The 19,852-nt window shown below is 40.2% G+C and overlaps 1 protein-coding gene across 1 annotated transcript in view; it reads left to right on the forward strand.

Annotated features, from left to right (window-relative positions):
* Nucleotides 1-368: 368 nt before the first annotated feature.
* The window catches only part of naip (NLR family apoptosis inhibitory protein), a 29,783-nt gene continuing 10,299 nt past the window's right edge, over nucleotides 369-19,852 (forward strand). Inside the window, exons 1-10 of the mRNA XM_008102974.3 lie at nucleotides 369-1,153; nucleotides 5,475-6,061; nucleotides 8,440-8,539; nucleotides 9,331-9,412; nucleotides 9,897-9,945; nucleotides 11,629-11,754; nucleotides 12,575-12,674; nucleotides 14,909-14,990; nucleotides 16,115-16,172; nucleotides 17,684-19,792. Of these exons, the coding sequence (XP_008101181.2) occupies nucleotides 5,476-6,061; nucleotides 8,440-8,539; nucleotides 9,331-9,412; nucleotides 9,897-9,945; nucleotides 11,629-11,754; nucleotides 12,575-12,674; nucleotides 14,909-14,990; nucleotides 16,115-16,172; nucleotides 17,684-19,792 (3,292 nt within the window). The 5' untranslated portion in view covers nucleotides 369-1,153; nucleotide 5,475. The remainder of the gene's footprint in view (nucleotides 1,154-5,474; nucleotides 6,062-8,439; nucleotides 8,540-9,330; nucleotides 9,413-9,896; nucleotides 9,946-11,628; nucleotides 11,755-12,574; nucleotides 12,675-14,908; nucleotides 14,991-16,114; nucleotides 16,173-17,683; nucleotides 19,793-19,852) is intronic.

Below are 19,852 nucleotides of genomic sequence, written 5' to 3' on the forward strand. Positions count from 1 at the left end.
ACGATTTCTGTTTTGCCTCTATATTTTATTCGAAAATAATTTTGTCAATTTTTGATACTAGATTACAACAAGAAGATTTGTGGTTTATCCAGCCTGTCCAAATGTTTCAGGGATTCATGGTTTTTACTGCAGTACTTGTCACTTCTTTTTCCAAGATCAAAATGACATTTGGCTAAGAACAGGGTGTTTCAAATTTTTCTCCTTCTTCCTCGTTCTTTTTATTTCTACCAACAGACTGATTTTTCAAGGTAATACTTTTCAGTTGTACTGTGTACAACTATTCTGTTGTAGTTTTTTTCCCATAGAAACACTTACCATCATTTTGAGAACTCTTAGAGAATGAGTGAGGTGCCAAAGGACTGGAAATTAGCACACATTGTCCCTGTCTTCAAAAAGGCAAAATAAATAAAGATCCAGGAAAGTATAGGCAAGTTGTCCTGACCTCAACACCAGGAAATATATTAGAACAGATTATACAGGAGTCTGCCTGTAAGTATCTTGATGACAATGTAGTGGGCACCATTGGTTTATCTGAACAAATCCTACATTCTTTTTTTGAGTGGGTCAGTAGTTTAGTAGATGGTGGTAATGCCATTGATATCATTTATCTGGATTTCAGCAAAACATTTGATAAGGTTCCCTATGATATTTTGATAATATAAATGCAACATTCTACACATATGCCACGAAAACCCAATGCACAGTTTTATAGGATGAGATATAATAATTTCCTCAGCAGTACTACATGTGAAAAGTACCTTGGGTTTATTGTTGATTATAGGCTGAATATGAGCCAGTACTGCATTGCTGCAAAGAAGGTTTTTTAAATAATTAAATCATCTTATTTTTAAAATAGTGAACTTTTGTAGCAGCAAATGAAAGTGAAACAGTTTCTATTGTGGGAATGTCCCAATAAAGTAGTTTCACCACAATTCCCGGTAGATGCACCCACTGGCAGTTGTGTCACACTCAAGAAAAACCTTCTGTTTGCCCTTTGTACATAAAATCTCTTGAGTCAGACATTTTAGAACATTTCACTTCCTCCTTCCTGGAAAGGAAAGGCTTTCAGATGTTTGTCATTGCGAAGAAGTACTCTCTTTGTTTTTACTGATTTCTGCAGCATTTGGTCATTGGGTCAACAATCTGGAAAAAGGTAAGCTCAAGTCCTGGCATGTTTTGTTTGTTGAGTTTCTGGTACTGCAGTTATGTGTGTGTGCTGCCATTCTTCAGCACATATTCCCATCACCAGTGGTTGAATGCATAATTTATTTATAATGTGCATTAGGATTGTCGCAGCTAGCAAATTGGGTTCCAAACTCTCAACCCCTTCTGCGGAAGTTGCACCCTCGTCCAAGGAGAAAAAACCCCAAAACAAACTGTCCTTTGGTAAAGAAAGATTTATATAAACAAAACATACAAAACACAGTCCTTTGCTTTTATCAGCAGCAAAACAAAGCTTTCTTATCTCTAAGCTTTAACCTTTCTGGCTTCTGGACTCTCAGTCTTCAAACCGCTCTTCGGTTCCACTTCAGTAGCTTTTCAGCAGCAATACCGTCTTTGCCACCATCACAGCATCTTCATATAACATTAACACGCAACACCACCACACACTACTCTTTACAACAACACCACTAACACAAGTCTTACTCAGTCTCTATTAATAGCCCTCAATCTTAAGCAGGTGTCTTGATTGCTGATCAAACATAGATGGGACATGATTCTTGCAAACACTTATTCATTTTCACATAAGAAATGACCCAAATAATATAAAACTCTGACAAGGATAACATACCAGGATAATTCACTTACTATTTAAATTACATTATAATGTTTACAATGCAGGGTAGGAAGGCATGGTAGCAAATAGGAATGGAATCTATTTGCAACTATGCCCTCCTATCCTGCATATCTTCCTCCTGTGTATTACCAATGCTTTTTTCCCTGTAAGTCTTTTTGTTTTACAGTTCCCCATATCTACCTTTGAGTGGAAACTATCACTTTAATGTGACTTAGCCCACCTCAGGTTTAATATCAACACATCTTCTGTTTTGCCTCCACATCTTCTAGCTTGATTGCGTCTTAAAATACATTGTTAGCTGCTCCCATGGACAGTGGATTTACAGACCTATTAAGGAGGAAACAAAATTTGAACGGTCCTGGTCTCAATCCGTATCCAAATTGTTCCCACGCCCCAGGTTACTTATCTGTATACAGTAAAGTGTCACTTATCCAACCTTGTCTTATCCAACAGTCTGTATTATCCAACGCAATCTGCCTTCCGCCCGGATCCACAGCGGTTTCTCTAGGCAGCAATGTGCAGTGGGCCAACACGCCCAACATCAACACAAGTGCAGCCACGCTTCCAAACAAATGGTAGACTTGTTGTAAAATATGATGTTTTGGTGCTTAATTTGTAAAATTATAATGTAATTTGACATTTAATAGGCTTTTCCATCATCCCTCCTTATTATCTAACATTTTCGCTTTTCCAACATTCTGCCGGCCTGTTTATGTTGGATAAGTGAGACTCTACAGTTTATCCATGCATTATAAGTTGACCTCATGTATAAGCTGAAGGCAAGTTTTGGGTCCAAAATTATGAATTTGATATGACCTGTGATAAGTTGAGGTCATTCTGCAGCAAGGGAAAAGCACTAATGCCACCTCAGGGGGCCAGCTACCTCTGTCTCCTACTGCCATTTCCCTGTCCAGGCTTTCAAAAAGACCAGAGATGGCACCACAATATAAAGAGTAGTATATCTCGGTGCTTCTTTTTGGTTCTCTCATGAAGAACTAAGCTCCCGCCTTTCACCACTTTACTCAGAGAAGGGGATGGGTCCTTTTTGGATTAAAGATGCAGTATTCACATTGACCCATGGATTCAGTTTTTTGGGTTGATATTTTGACTAAAATTTCTAGACTTATACTTACGTGCCTTAAACAACCTCATCATATGGGCTACTTTGCCCATCCTGCACTGCTTGTTCTTCCCTTTCTGGATGGAGCCCATGCGAAGATGCACCCACCAAAGACTCAGAGAGGAGACCTTTTACTTTTTTTCCCCTTCTTCTTATTCACTTTAGATGGTAACGCAACTTGGTTTATAATATATACGACAGAGGCTTAGATGTTGGAGGAACAATAACAAGTTTATTCAGGCACAGAGCTTAGTGGTTACAATGATGTTTCTCACTTAGAGGCACTTTTAGTAACAGTTACAATACTAGAATGAGGTGAGTCAAACTCCCTAAAGTGTCACTTCTTTTACTTAAAGTAGTTAGAACTTCTTCCTCTGCTACTTTTAAACCGCAGTCCCCCCTGTGATATACGATCACAGATTCTCTGTTCCTTACCAGGACACAGACTACATTAAATAAGTCACCAAACTTATTTTAAACCGACTCAAAATGAACCATTGAGTCTCCTTGATCCCCTCAACCTAGGATCAATCTTCCCTGTGCCTCATCAGAGCACAGACTGAATCCCTTTTTTAAAACTCTGCACTTCAACAAAATGGCAGTTGGCTCTGCCTACTTCTCCATGGCAACCAGCCTCTGAGTGCTGAAATGCAATAATTGTAATACTTACCCTTTTAAAACACAAACACACAATTAAACATAACATCTGTAAACCAAAAATTCATACTTCATTACATCCCATTACACGAAGTATATGTACTTCTGGTCGGGCTCCATCCAGAAAAGGGAGAAAAAGCAGTGATTCATGGAGAATCCATGTGCCTTTGTGATGTTGCAAATCAATTCCCAGATATGATGACTCTATTCTAAGCTTTTCTTCTCATAATTAGTTTAGAAGAAAGTTGGCATTGCCTTTAAGGCTGAGAGAGTGAGAGTTACCTAAGATCACCCAGAAGGTTTCCATGGCTGATCAGGGATTTGAACCTTAGTCTCCTGGAATCCTAGTCCAACACAAATGCCATGTGTATAAATAAATATACAGATATATATTTTCCCTTGCTAAAGATTAGTTCTCAGTTTTCTTTATTTAAGCTACTTTTTATTCTGCCATCTTTTCTCATTTTCTCATATTGTTGGAACATAGCGGAACACCCAATCTGTAGCAATTATTTTATTACATGATGTGAAAAAAATATTATTAAATCAGCAAGTTAACAATTCATTGTCTTTTCATGACACCTAAAGACAGTTGTCTGTGGCAACTTATTCAAAATAGGTTACTTACCCAATTCCTTGGTACCTACTTGTCCAATTGAGGGGAAATGTTTTCATATCAATGTCTAGAAAACCAATTAACCTCCTAGCATGATTGTGAACTTAAATTGTATTGATGAAATCTTTTTCATGACTGTTGAAAATCTGAATGCAATTAATTCAATAGGACTTATTCATGAGTAAGTTGACAAGAAAACTAATGCCTGGGAGTGAATCCAGCCCTCCCTGAATTCCAGTGTAAGGTTCCTCAAATAATAATAATCATCATCATCATCATCATCATCATCCTCATCATCATAGTCTTTATTTGTAAAGCGCCACCATCTCCTCTAAGGGACTCGGGGCAGCTCACAGAAGCACTCCAAGTGCCCTATGTAAAAACAATATACAAGTATAAATACAAAGACATAAGTAAAATCAACAGTGCATATAAAATCCCACTAATAAAATTGTAAGAACATAAAATTATAAAAATTCCTAAAACGCAGTAGAACCTGTGGAAGGCCGACTATCCGTAACAATCCAAGTGCGGAGCAGTGGTTCCTCAAATTGACTATAGATTACACAGGATTAAAGGCCTGTCTAAAGAGCCTGAAAGGCTTGAAAAGTGGGGGCTAATCTAATTTCTTTAGGGAGGGCATTCCAGAGCCAGGGAGCCACCACCGAGAAGGCCCTCCATCTCATCCCCACCAACTGTACTTGAGATGGTAGTGGGACCAAGAGAAGGGCCTGCCCAGCAGATCTTAATGTCAGTGCTGGTTCATAGAAGGAGATGTGGTCTCGAAGATAGGTTGGACCCGAAGCGTATAGGGCTTGATAGGTCATCACCTGCACTTTGAATTGGGCCTGGAAACTCATCAGGAGCCAATGGAGCTGCTTTTAAAGGGGCATGGTATTCTCCCTAAAGCTTAATATTCTGGCTGCCTATCTTTGCACTAACTGCAGTTTCCAAGTCGTCTTCAAAGGCAGCTCCACGTAGAGTGCATTGCAATAGTCCATTCTGGATGTAACTAAGACATGGATGACCGTGGGCAAGTCAGGCTTTTTGAGGTATGGTCGCAGCTGGTGCACAAGTTTTAACTGTGAGAAGGCCCTTCCGACCACCGCTGACACCTGAGCCTCAAGCGTCAGCAATGAATCCAAGACAACCCCCAGACTGCAGACCAGTGTCCTCGGAGGGAGTATAATCCCTCCAATTAGGTGCATCTGCAAGGTAGAACATAAATTATGAGACAAGAGATCTATAACTCTTCCACCTTTGTTATTTTATTTTTTTTACAGAATGGCTACTTCTACCCAGGAAAGTTCTGCAGAAGGTCCTAGCAGTAACTTCACTGAGCTGGACATGTCTTATCTAAAAGCTTCCTACCCTCATGCTAACTTTGATTTTGACATGTTGGCAAAAGAAATGGAAGAGGAATACCAGCAAATTCGCAAGGAACATCAAAGAGGGTTTAACTCTTCAATGAGAAGTGAAGTCCAAAGGCTGAAAACCTTCCTGTCGCAACCACCTGGCAACGCTCTATCCACCTGGGCCCCCTTAGAGATGGCTGCTGCGGGCTTCTATCACACCGGCACTAAGACGGCAATACAGTGTTTTTGCTGTGGGCTGGTTTTGCTTGCAAGAAGCATCAAACGATCTCCTTATGTAGAACACAAGAAATATTGGTCTCAGTGCGCATTTATTTTAGGGAAGGAGGTTGGTAACATCCCCAAGTATGAAATTAGAGTTCTGTATCCAAGGAGGCGTTATTCAGGAGTCACTTATAAAGATCTGGAGTCAAGGCTTCAGTCCTTTGCTGACTGGCCTTCCTATGCCAGAGAAGCTCAGCCTGATCTGCTAGCTAAAGCTGGATTTTTCTTCACAGGTAATTTTAAAGTGTTCTTATCCTGAAGAAATGTTTTATGTTCATAAATTAGTAAAGGTAAAGGTTTCCCCTGATGTTAAGTCCAGTCGTGACCGACTCTGGGGGTTGGTGCTCGTCTCCATTTCTAAGCTGAAGAGCCGGCGTTGTCCATAGACACCTCCAAGGTCATGTGGCCGGCATGACTGCACAGAGTTGCTTTAAATAATGATCAATTCCTACACTTTGATTATCATTGTCTTTTGAAAGTTAATGTCTCTCAGTTTAAGAAACGTTTGCCATATTAAGAGCATGTTTGATTGATAAGTGCATTACTTTAGTGTGGTATTTGCGGTACCTAAAAAAGTTACGCTTTTACTGCAATTTTCAGAATCCCATTGAGCATTGATCCCCAAATTCTGGTCCTCCACATGTTTTGTACTTCAGCTCCTAGACTCTTAGACCTCTTAGGCCAAAGGAGGCTTCTGGGAGTTGAAGTTGAAAACACCTGGAGGGCTAAAGTTTGGAAATTGCTGCTCTGGAGGATTCTGGCTGAATAGGTAAAAGAAAGATTACCAAGTAGAAGTTTAGCCCAGTGAACATTATTGGATGAAGATATTTAAAATATCTAATAATAATAATAATAATAATAATAATAATAATAATACACATTATTTATATTCTGCTTTATCTCCCCAGTACATATATAGGCAAACATTCAATGCTTTTTTACATGATGAATAATGACACACAATACACAGATAAGGTAAAGGCTTTCCCCTTTTTCATCTCTGGCATCAGGAGGCAATGCTCAACTCCGGCCATGGGGAGGTATTCTTGTTCCATTTTCCATGCTGAGGAGCCTGTTGTTGTAGCCATGTCTGATCTTTTTGCTGGCATGTCTGCATGGGGCTCCTTTTTACCTTCCTGCCAAGACGGTACCTATTGATCTACTCACATTGTATGCTTTCAAACCGCTAGGTTGGCAGAATTAGTTTGTGTCTTTAGAGAAAGTCCAGAGTGCCTGAAGGTGGAAATCCAAAAGTTGCATCAGAAAACATAATAATAATAATAATAATAATAATAATAATGATAATAATAACAACAACAACAATAATAACTTAATTTTGTACCCCACCTCCATGTCCCCGAAGGCACTTGGGGCGGCTAACATGGAGCCAAGCCCAGACAATTACAATGAAACAAAAGAAAATGCATACAAAACTAATATAGTAAAACAATAAAATAATAACAATAGCATAATAAAACATAGTATAAAAGCAGTACAAAAAACTTAAACGAAGGCGATCTGGGCCAAATTACAAGGAGTGAAAATTATAAAACCTGTGGGTGAGGTAGATAGATAAAGTGCTGCATTTAGTAAGAAACTCGGGGTGGGATAACAATGAGGTTATTCTTAACTGAGGGACGAAATAAAGTGCATCAGAAAAACAGGTTGACACTGAGACAGGACCTGACATGGGGATTAGTTATTCATTCTTCAAAAGCACACCGGAAAAGTCAAGTTTTAAAACTTTTCCTAAAGGCTAACAGGGTATGTGCTTGCCAAATCTCCCTGGGGAGCGAGTTCCAGAGCTGAGGGGCCACCACGGAGAAGGTCCTCTCCCTCATCCCCACAAGCCACGCTTGTGACGGAGGCGGGAGAAGGAAGAGGTCCTCCCCCGAAGATCAAAGAGATTGCACACATTCATAGGGGGAAATGTGATCACAAAGGTAGGCAGGCCCCAAACCGTTCAAGGCTTTGTAGGTGATAACCTGCACCATGAATTGGGACCGGAAAATGAACGGCAAGCAATGGAGTTCCTTAAACAGGGGATGTTGACCGGTCCCTGTAAGTTAAAGTTTCCGGACCGTCTTCAAGGGCAGCCCCATGTAGAGGTACGGTCTCAGCTGGTGCACAGGTTTTAGTTGTGCGAAGGCCCTTCCAGCCACCAACGACACCTGTGCATCAAACGTCAGCACTGAATCCAGGAGGACCCCCAGACTGCGGACCTGTGTCTTCAGAGGGAATGCAACCCCATCAAGCACAGGTTGCCGCTCTATACTCCAATCTGACGTGCGACTGACCTGGACGACCTCTGTCTTGTCAGGATTAAGCTTCAGTTTGTTCATCCTCATCCAGTCCATCACAGTGGCCATGTTATTGTTATAACAATTTCCTGCCCAAACCTGATTTACTACCATACTGGCCTTGCTTTAGGTAATTGACTACCATGCCTTCAGTCAAGAAGTGACAGAGATTTTGCTACTGCTGGCGCCATTATGGGATATTTCCTATATTTATATTGTTTTGCTCCTGTTTACAATGTTTATCCAAATGTATATTTTTTTCCAAGGGATTATGGGAAGTCTCTTCTTTTTTATATTATTTTTACGTGTAGGTATTAAAGACACCGTTCAGTGCTTTGCCTGCAGTGGATGTTTGGGGAATTGGGAAGATGGTGATGATCCTTGGAAAGAACATGCAAAATGGTTCCCAGAGTGAGTAATTTGCACATCATCCCTTTATAATAGTGACAACATGGAAGTCAAAATAGGCACATATTTAATAATAATAACTTTATTCTTATATCCTGGCACCATCTCCCCAAAGGAACTCGGGGCAACTTACATGGGGCCCAGGCCCAGTAAAACAAGTTACAGAGTGACACAGTTAAAAACAAAGGCAATGCAATATAATAAAACAATAAAACTAATAGAATTTAAAAACATCATAAAAAGACATCAAACAAATAACAGGCAATCGCTGGAAATGGTTGGCATGTTCAGAATTAAAGGGTGGGACTGAAGATTGTACTAGCACAGCTTGATATATGATCAAGGACTGCCAGATTTTATGCCAAGATTTGGTGTCATGTTGGTTGAGATCCAGTATGTCAATATGGTGTGTGTGTTTGTGTGTGTGAGCTCTATCTTTGTAATAATGATTCCTTTCAACTTGGAAACACTCCAACTGAAGCATTTCCAAGGTCCTGGAGGGCACTCCTTATTTTGAGTTGCATTGAGAACAGGGAATAGGAGAAGCCCTTCAGCTTCCTGCCGGAAATGCTTGTCACGATGTGCCCCAGACAAGGAAAGCTCTACAGAAATCATTTACAGTCTTTCAGTGTCTCACCTTGACAAAGCTTCATTCAGATCATAAAATATAACTCACATTCAAAAAAAATCCACGGCAACATAAAAATCCACAGAATCAATTAACTGTAATTTTTTGAAACCTTTTCAAAATGTTTTTAAAAGTTGTCAATAATTATTTGTTTGCTATTTTATAGATGTGAGTTTCTTCAAAAGGAGAAGACAAGAGATGAAATTAAGGAGTATATTCAAAACTACTGTGGATTTGTCGGCCTTACGGTATCCTTCTTTGCCTTCACAGTATTGAAATATTCAAAAGACAATTAGTGTTCTCACATCAGAGGGTCCTGACTAACCATGGGCAAACTTCAACCCTCCAGGTGTTTTGGACTTCAACTCCCATAATTCCTAACAGTCTCTACTGGCGGTTAGAAATTGTGAGAGTCAGTCTAAAACACCTGGAGGGCCGAAGTTTGCCCATGTCTGGTCTGGACCCTTTTCTCTGACTCTCAGGTTGAAGGGGAGGAATCTCAGGGTAAGAATGCAAACCTGACAGCTGTCCAGCTAAACATCTGTGAGTCCCTGTTTGTGGAAGTAGAGAAGCAGTTACAGGAATCACGCCTATTCAGAGTAGTCCATGTGGCAATTTTCTTTTCAATCTTAACATTAAATTCAATATGGGCCTGCAAAAGTGGCAAAAGTACAAAGATTATAATGAATAGAGGCACTTCAATATTTATTTATTTATTTACTTTGATTTTAGGCAAAGCATTTTACTCCATGCACTGGGAAGATATTGGACTCTGATCCAGGTATACAGTGAAAATCCTATAGTTCAGTGCCTACTACAGTTTAAATAACAGTGCGAGTGCTCATGCTAATGCTAACTTTATGTGATTCCAAAGTCTTTGTGTTGAGCTTTGTGTTGTGTTGTCTTTTCTAACTGGAGATCTTTGTGCCCCAATTCCTGAGTTTCAGAAACCCTTTGGAGTACAATTTGATGCCAAATAGCAATGTTGGCAAAATCATTCCTTCCAGAGGTCCCTTACACCAAAGCTCCAGAGAGCATGCAAATTTTGAAGTAATTAGCATGATTCACACAGAAATAAAACATATCTTACTATTGGGGAAAATAACCACTTGAGTGCAGATGCTCACTGCTGATAGGCACTGTCTAGACCTTTCTCTTAATATGATTATTTCAACTGGACTTGGGTTGCAAAAGACCTCCAATGAGTGCATTGTATAAAGTACCCATGGCCATCTACGGTAATTTAATCTGGCACACAGAAAGGTAAGTGGCAGAGGTAAATCTAATGTTTTCTTTTGCAAAGAGGAGCATTGTACTTTATTTCACAAATTTCTTTGCACCCTTCCCTTATTATAATTGCAGTTCTTGTAGTTGTGATGGCTTTTTCAGAAATATGTTCTAGAGAATTCAAAGATTATGTCCCAAAATGTGTGGAGTTCATTGCAACTCATAAGTGATGTGTTTAACAATGCATTGATATTTTAGCACAAAGTGTTAAAAAGTTTAAATGTTGTATTCAAGGATGATCACTGATTTGTTTCAACTCAGATAGAAATTATCTTCTGTTACAATCCAGACCACCTAATAAATAGCTGCAATAATGTGGAGCCTAATAAACGATAAAGTTGCCATGTAAAAATAAAATTTCCTCTGCACGAGGGAGTATTACAATTTTCCCCACTGAGCTAGGAAAAATTAACAATGCATAGTGGCTGCATTCCCACATCATCATAATGTTGCACAAATATCCACTAGCAGACATATGTTGTGCTAGCACTGTGCATACTCCATATAAAAGATGTTTTTAAGATGTTTTTAAATTGTTAGATTTTAGCCTGTTCTTGTAAGCCACCCCGAGCCCTAGGGGAGTGGCGGCATATAAGTTTGACTAATAAATAAATAAATAAATAAATAAATAAATAAATAAAATTGCATTGCATAGCACAAATTTATGAATGTGCTATGCACCTTTTTCCACATACGCTTGTACAACAGTTCTCCATGTTCAACTCTGTTGCTGACACATTCAGGTAAATACAGGTGTGGTGCAATTTTGAAATAACTGATTCTCATGTGTTTAACTTGAGAACCGTGGTAGCGCAATGGGTTAAACTCTTGTGCTAGCTAAACTGCTGACCTAAAGGTTGGCAGTTCAAATCCGCGAGACGGGGTGAGCTCCTGTCTGTCAGCCCTAGCTTCTCATGTGGGGACATGAGAGAGGCTCCCAGCAGGATGGTAACATATCCGGGCATCCCCTGGGCAACGTAATGTCTTTGTAGATGGCCAATTATCTCACACCTTAAGCGACTTGCAGTATGTTAGCTTCTGACAAATTAAAACAAAACTTGTATATGTTTATAAAGCTTTGTATTATGTGCTAATGTTTATGCAGTAGTTATACATGTTTTTTAAACTGCAGTGAATTAATGATCTTTCAAGTTGCTTATGTCTTTGGTTCCAAAAGGGGACTTGGAGCTTGCAATAAACATCTATGAAGATGAAGGCTGCAGGCTGGACTCTTTCCAAACCTGGCCTGCGGAAGCACGAGTAGATGCTACTTCTTTGGCCAAAGCAGGATTTTTCTACACAGGTCCGTCACTTCTCACTCTGTTTTGGAATTGTGCTTTTAAATCAGCAGAGATAGTGATGTATCTGTCACTCTCCTCAAATTTTGACATTTCTGTCTGAGTTTACCTATTATTCTTATTAGGGTGTGGAGTGAAAATGGGACGGATTTTCCAAGCACCAATATATTGTTGTGAGATCTCCTTGGTGTGAAGGTTTTGAATTGATACCTTAGGACAGTGGTTCTCAACCTGGGGTTCCCAGATGTTTTTGGCCTTCAACTCCCAGAAATCCTAACAGCTGGTAAACTGGTTGAGATTTCTGGGAGTTGTAGGTCAAAAACATCTGGGGACCCCAGGTTGAGAACCACTGCCCAAGGACCATTAGCTTCACAAAAACCCTACTGCTGGTGATAGAAAAACTACTAGAACTTTAAAAAAAATTAAAAATAAAGTGTTATTCAGCAGTGTTAGGAAAAGAGACTAGAATTTTATTTAAGCCAATGTAAGAGTTTCCTATATTGATGTTTGTGCGTGCCTTCTTTGACTGAGCATAGTGCCATTAGTGAATGGGAACAAAGACTATGTCAAGAGATAAAGCTACTTTCATTAGGCACCATTTTGTGGGAATAGGATGTGTGGTGTCTGTCAAGAGATTTATTTTTTCCATTATGTCCTAAGATTATATATTTTCATATAATATATGTATTATAATGATACTATGGAATTCCTACTGTGTCATATAGAGGAAATGGATTCCTGTGGTACATTGGCATCAACTAGAGTTGGTGTCACCTCAATGGACCTCCTCCCATCTGATCCCGATCACCTGTCACCTTCTTGCAGGGAAGATGGACATTGTGCAGTGCTTCTCCTGTGCTGGATGTCTAGCTGAGTGGAAGGAAGATGATGATCCGTGGGAAGAACATGCTAAAGCTTTTCCTCAGTAAGTGACTGTTCAAAGATGGCTCACCGCAGTGTCATTCAAAAAGAATGTGTGAAAAGGGAACCTATAAAAACCCCAAGGGATCGACTACAAAATTGCAGTAGGGAGATATTAGCTTTCCTCAACACCATGACTTTCACATGAATTTGTACACAAGCACAATTATCCCCACTCACAGGGACAACATAACCCAAAAACATCTGCAAGTTTACACGATAACAGAAAATATTGTGATCATAAAATTTTAAGTAGCCGAAATGGTCCTTGGTTTATAAGCAGGCTGTTCAGATCTGAGTCCGGCCTGGAAGAAAATGAAGAATATAACTGAGGGCAAAGCCACTATTGCCAAGCCAGCTACATATTCCAGGCAAAATGACCATGTGTTGTTGAAGGCTTTCATGGCCGGGATCACAGGGTTGTTGTATGTCTTTCGGGCTGTGTGGCCATGTTCCAGAAGTATTCTCTCCTGACATTTCACCCACATCTATGGCAGGCATCCTCAGAGGTTGTGAGGTATGGATAAACTAAGTAAGGAAAGGAAATAATATATATCTGTGGAGAGTCCAGGGTGTGGCAAGAGTCCTTTGTCACTGGGAGCCAGCATTAATGTTTCAGTTAATCACCCTAATTAGCACTGGAAATGTTTTGTCCCTTGCCTGGGGGCATCCTTTGTTCAGTCAAGCCCTCAGAGTTTTGGTTCCCATCTACTGTTTTGATTTTGGAGTTTTGTAATACTGGTAGCCAGATTTTGTTCATTTTCATGGTTTCTTCCTTTCTGTTGAAATTGTCCACATGCTTGTGGATTTCAATGGCTTCTCTGAGTAGTCTGACATGATAGTTGTTGGAATGGTCCAGCATTTTTGTGTTCTCAAATAATATCCTGTGTCCAGGCTGGTTCATCAAGTGCTCTGCTATGGCTGATTTATCTGGTTGAATTAGTCTGCAATGCCTTTCATGTTCTTTGACTCTTGTTTGGGCGCTGCGTTTGGTGGTCCCTATGTATACTTGTCCACAGCTGCATGGTATCCGGTAGACTCCTGCAGAGGAGAGAGGATCCCTCTTGTCCTTCGCTGACCGTAGCATTTGTTGGATTTTCTTTGTGGGTCTGTAGATAGTTTGTAGGTTGTGCTTCTTCATCAGTTTGCCTATGCAGTCAGTGGTTCCCTTGATGTATGGTAAGAACACCTTTCCTCTGGGTGGATCTTTGTCTTGACTTTCATGGCTTGTTCTTGGCCTTGCAGCTCTTCTGATGTCTGTGGTGGAGTATCCATTGGCCTGCAGAGCCCAGTTTAGGTGGTTGAGTTCACCTTGGAGGAGGTGAGGTTCGCAGATTCTTTGTGCACGGTCTGTCAGGGCTTTGATTGTGCTCCTTTTTTTACTTGGGTGATGGTTGGAGTTTTTATGAAGGTATCTATCTGTGTGTGTAGGTTTTCTGTAAACTGTGTGGCCCAATTGTTGATTGGTTTTGCCTGGACACAGGATATTATTTGAGAACACAAAAATGCTGGACCATTCCAACAACTATCATGTCAGACTACACAGAGAAGCTATTGAAATCCACAAGCATGTGGACAATTTCAACAGAAAGGAAGAAACCATGAAAATGAACAAAATCTGGCTACCAGTATTACAAAACTCCAAAATCAAAACAGTAGATGGGATCCAAAACTCTGAGGGCTTGACTGAACAAAGGATGCCCCCAGGCATGAGACAAAACATTTCCAATGCTAATTAGGGTGATTAACTGAAACATTAATGCTGGCTCCCAGTGACAAAGGACTCTTGCCACACCCTGGACTCTCCACGGATATATATTCTTTCCTTTCCTTACTTAGTTTATCCATACCTCACAACCTCTGAGGATGCCTGCCATAGATGTGGGCGAAACGTCAGGAGAGAATACTTCTGGAACATGGCCACACAGCCCGAAAGACATACAACAACCCCAAAATGACCATGTTTTCTTGTTTAATGTATCATGTTAGATGAATGCTCTGCAAAGAGCAAATGGCAACTTAAGTATTGTGTTGTCAAAGGCTTTCATAGCCAGAATCACTGGGTTGTTGTGAGTTTTCCGGGTTGTATGGCCGTGTTCCAGAAGCATTCTCTCCTGACATTTCATCCACATCTATGGCAAGCATCCTCACAGCCCGGAAAACTTACAGCAACTCAACTTAAGCATTCTTTTTGCTGATACCACTTGATAAATCTTAACCTTATAAAATTTATTCCAGTTGTAATCACTCAGATCCAGAGAGAAAGACATCATTGGAGAAGACACATAAAGAAGCCGAGGCTGAATCATGGCATGGAAAGGTAAAAGTTGAAGAACAAGAGTGTTAGAATGTTATAGGTGTAATGGTGTCTAGCGATACTTTGAAGTCTAACCATTTTATAAGGAAGCTTTGTTTACACAGAGTCTTAATGGCTATTGGGTGTCACTGTCTAAGCTCCTGTCCATACATAGAATTGTACTGTTGCAAGGGGATCCCAAGAGCTATTCAGTCCAGTTTTCTAACAGCACAGAAATAAGCCTGTCCTTGCCTATTTCAACTTGTGTAACTCTGTGAGATCTTCCAAATCAAGGAGATCTTCCAAATCAATTTGCTACAGAGACTGGTTGCAGCCACAAAACATTTTTTAAAGAAGTCAGCTCCCTTGAACTCAAGGTGACTCAATTCTGAGTGAACTTAAATAGGATTGTGATGTCAGTAAATTACACCAAAAGAAATGAAAAATTGTAGCCGAAATTCAGTTGATTATCCCAGGCAAGAATGAACCCTTTGAAACAATAGATATTTGATAAATCGTAGTTATGTAACTTTTATTAGTGCAGCAGATCCACAATGTTTCAGATTAATAGTTGGACTTAGGCCACTGTATTTCTTGTTTAATGCATTCTTACTGACATGCGTATTCCTAGTATGATGAGTCCTTGATTAATGTGCTGCACTTCTCTGTGGATTTTGGTGTCATTTAATAGTGTTCTTATGAGCTGCTTGCTTGGGACAGGACTCAAAGATACACTTTTGCAGCCCTTCCCATCCTTCTTGGAATTTACTATAAGAGAGTCATGCTGGGAATTTACAGTGATGTTGCAGCTACTGGTTATATGTATTCTCATTGTTCCATATTATTCCTCATGCTGTGGGACATATGCACAATATCTCCTTTGAAAGAGATCATGGGAAGTTCTGGTGTCTCATGCATCCTGATGACATCTTATTCCCCTCTCTCTTTTACACATGCAAGGAAACTATTCCGCTTCCACATCATTGATTCATCTCAATGGCCCAGATGAGAAAGCAAACAACTTAATTCTTAATCCAAATGAGGCAAATGTGTTACTGACTAGCTGGTTTGCTGTTAAGAGGTGTATTTGATTTTGTGTTTTAGTTAACATTTTTGCATTTTATTTGACTAAATATTTATTCCTCCAGCAAATGGACCATAAAGATGATTTGGCAGATACAGAAGTGCTTAGTTCTGCCATGACTAGTAAGTACTCTGCCACTTAAACTTGGCTCAAAGTTCCTTTAAAAGCCTAAGCTGGGATCCTGCATAGCATAGCATAGCATAGCATAGCATAGCATAGCATAGCATAGCATAGCATAGCATAGCATAGCAGTTCCACATGTGGAGCTATGGATTCAACATTGAGCTGGATCCCTCTCCTCATCGCCATTCTGAGACTGGTGGAAAGAAGTAGAAGGAGGTTGGAGAAGTGTTTGGTTGCATCCTCATAGCTAGATGTAAAATGGTTCAATTATTGGATGAGGTCTGCCATGGTCCTCTGGAGCTCTCAGTAGATACTGCAATCGTTTTGTGTCCGGCAACAGGAATATTGCCAGATGTTTCTCCAACTCTCCACTTTCCATCAGCCATGGAATGGTCATGAGCAAGTTGCAGACACTCAGCAGTAAGTCCGGGGGGGTGGTGTGGTGGTGTTGGTTGTTGTGGAAGAAGGAAAGGAATTCCACAACAACCAAAAAATGACATATGTAGGTAGGAGTTACACCTGTGTATATCACTAACAGGATACCGACTAATGTATGTATAGCTTGGGTTTTAAGGTGGGTCTAATCATGCTCATGCTGTCCCAAACTTAGTGGCTTCTAGGTCTGTGGTTAGTAATATTCTTTAGGTTTTTGTCTGAAATTTAAAAGTGCTGTCCAAAATGCTGCATTTGTGTTGTCCAAAATACTGTATCCTAGCCTTCAAACAATATCAGAATCGCTGATAGCGTCACTGGACTCCCAGACACTTCCCTAGAGTAGGAAGAGGCCCCAAAGGGCATCTAGTCCAACCCCCATCAGCCAGGCAGGTATGCGCAGAAATTTAGAATTTCAGTCTAAATTCTGGAGTACATTCATTGCTCCATTGACATGAGAGCCACCAATCACCTGCCTAATTGTGCATTACTGTGTATCTACTTAGTAGTAAATTCCACTGACTTAAATTAATGTCTGATGAAGAGGAATGTAGTTGCCGAACGCTTATAGTAGGGGTGAGCAATGTCTAAAGGAGTGAACCCTTCCTTCAACCTTGTAGTGAAGCTGATGCTGTAGCAAATCTTCTCCTGCACAGCTTAATTCAAGGAACAGATAACTCAAGAGAAATGCCCTGTCCTAAATAAAAGAATCCCAAAGTAATACTAATGCATATTGGTTTAGTGTGGATAGTTAAGATGAGTATACTGGCTTCTGTATTAGCAGTGGTGTTTGCACAGATTGTTGGCAGGATTCATCTGCCAAGAATAAACTCTAGTTTATGGTCCTGTCTTCTCAAAAGCTGAGCAAACCAGGGTTCCGTGGTCAGATGACACACTAAACATGCCACTTCTCATATGTTTAGCTGTTCATTCTAATTTGAAGAGTCAAGAGAAGAGTGTGACTTCATGCAGAATCTTGCCAAGATAACCAGTATGCCATTTCAAGACATGAAATTATGTCAGCATAGCAGCTCTTTTCATCACATTTCACACATATTTCTACTCTCTCTTTTAACAGATGTGGCTTTTGAGGAACATAAATTGCTTCAAGAACAGTTGAGAAGGGCATACGATGATATTCATTTTAGGAAAATGTTTCCATTTGGGGATTCTGCCCATTTTGCTATTGATTTGAAGACTCTCTTTGGGGACCTAGCCATTGTTTCCAAAAATATCAGCAACCTGCCACTGCAACAGCTCACACTGCCTGAGGTTCTTGAAAACTTTCAGTCCATTACAGTTGTAGAAGGAGAGGCCGGCAGTGGAAAGACTGCATTGCTTCGGAAAATAGCAATTCTTTGGGTCTCTGGATGCTGTCCCATACTCAGTAGATACAAGCTTGTGTTTTATCTGTCCTTGAATTCTCAAAATCGTGACCTGAGTCTAGTGGACATTATTTGCAATGAGGTGGTGGGTCTTAGAGGAGTATTAACCCAAGAGTTTCTGGAGACCTTGTGTAAGCATTTAAAAAATGAAATCTTGTTCCTGTTAGATGATTACGATGAAATGAATGCAGTTCCTTATGACATTGAAGACTTGATTCAAAAGAATTACTTGAACAAACACTGTTTAGTTATTGCAGTTCGTACTAACAGGATTGGGAAAATCCGCCAATATGCAAAAACCATTCTGGGCATCACAGACTTCCCCGTGACAAGCACCTTCTATCTGCTAAGGAAGCTATTTTCACATAACACTGCACTTGTCGAAGACTTCTTCATCCAGCTGCGAGTAGAAGAAGCAATGCATTCCATGTTCAAAACTCCTCTTTTTGTTGTGGCTCTTGGGACATATTGGACTCAAAATCCTAATGGCAGTAAATTCCTGGATTTGGTCATTTTAAAAGCCTACATGTTATACACCTCACTGAAATATCCTCAGGCCTGTGATCGTATGAAAGCCACGGTATCTGCCTGTGGTGAACTTGCCTTGCGAGGTCTCTTCACATCCCTCTTTGAATTCAGTGAAGAAGATCTGTCTGAGGTTGGGGTGAGTGGAGATGATGCTCTTTGGTTTGGTCTACTGAGCAAATTCACAGCCCAACGTCTTTGGCCAATCTACAAATTCTTCCATCTTTCATTCCAAGAATATTTTGCAGGTCTAAGGATGAATGAGCTCCTGAGTTCGGATGTACAGGAAGATGTGGACAGAGGGCTACAATATCTGCAGCAAATAAACACCTTTGTGAAAATCAGTGGCCGCTACCAGTATATTTTGAGGTACGCCTGTGTTGAAGCTTCCAAAGCGGTACCCCAAATAGTTACCCACTTACTCAGTTTGCCCAGTTGCGAGAAATCATTTGAAAGCCAGATAAAAAATGATCTTTATCTACAGCAGACTCCAGAATTGAAGTTGCGACAACAGGAGCTTCTCAGTGTCACCTTAACTTTATTCCCGGAGGTTTATCTTTCAACATTCAGTGATTTTGTACTGGAACTTGTTACTGAGTTAGCTTATCAAAGCAACATGACACCTGCTTGTGCTCCTATCATCTCACAGTTCCTTGCTGGAAAAGAGTTTTCTTTAGACCACTTTTCTTCTAAAGGTGGGTTCATCCGTCGCTTCTTTCTGGACTATCCAGATACTTTGTTCTTACCCAGCAGATTTGTGATGAAAACCATTGGCAAAGAAGAGAATCTTGATATGTCTGTAGAAGAAACAGTTTATTCCAATCTTGGGGTTCCAGTTGTTGACCAGGAATATGCTTCTGGTTTTAGGCTCTTTAGTGACGTCTCCAAACAAATAAAAGAAGATGAAGATAATATCAATAAGTTTAGGACATATTTCCCCAGACGCTTTCCAAATTCAAGAATAGTTCCGTTTCTCTGTAAAAGAGGTCAAGAAAAGATCCCACATTTACAATTTTCTGCCAAGTGCATCAATGCATTTCAGACTCATGATCTGGAGAATTTAGCTGTGCTTTTCTCAGTTTTCAGTCATATTGATTTGAAGCTGCAGAACTGCAAAGGTCTGCTGGAAAACATCAAACCAGCCATTGAACAGAATCTGGAGTACTTTAAAGTGTGCCGCATACATAATACTGCCTTGAATTTAGTAGAAGAGAACCTCCTCCTTTCAATGTCTTCACTTGAATCCCTAGAAATTACGGGAAAGGCATCAATACCAGGTACAGTATCACGAACTTGAATGCTAGTTTTCCCCATCTTTTTTGCCTTTAGAGCAGTGG

The sequence above is a fragment of the Anolis carolinensis genome, chromosome 2 (genome assembly GCF_035594765.1).
Source record: "Anolis carolinensis isolate JA03-04 chromosome 2, rAnoCar3.1.pri, whole genome shotgun sequence".
NCBI lineage: Eukaryota > Metazoa > Chordata > Lepidosauria > Squamata > Dactyloidae > Anolis > Anolis carolinensis.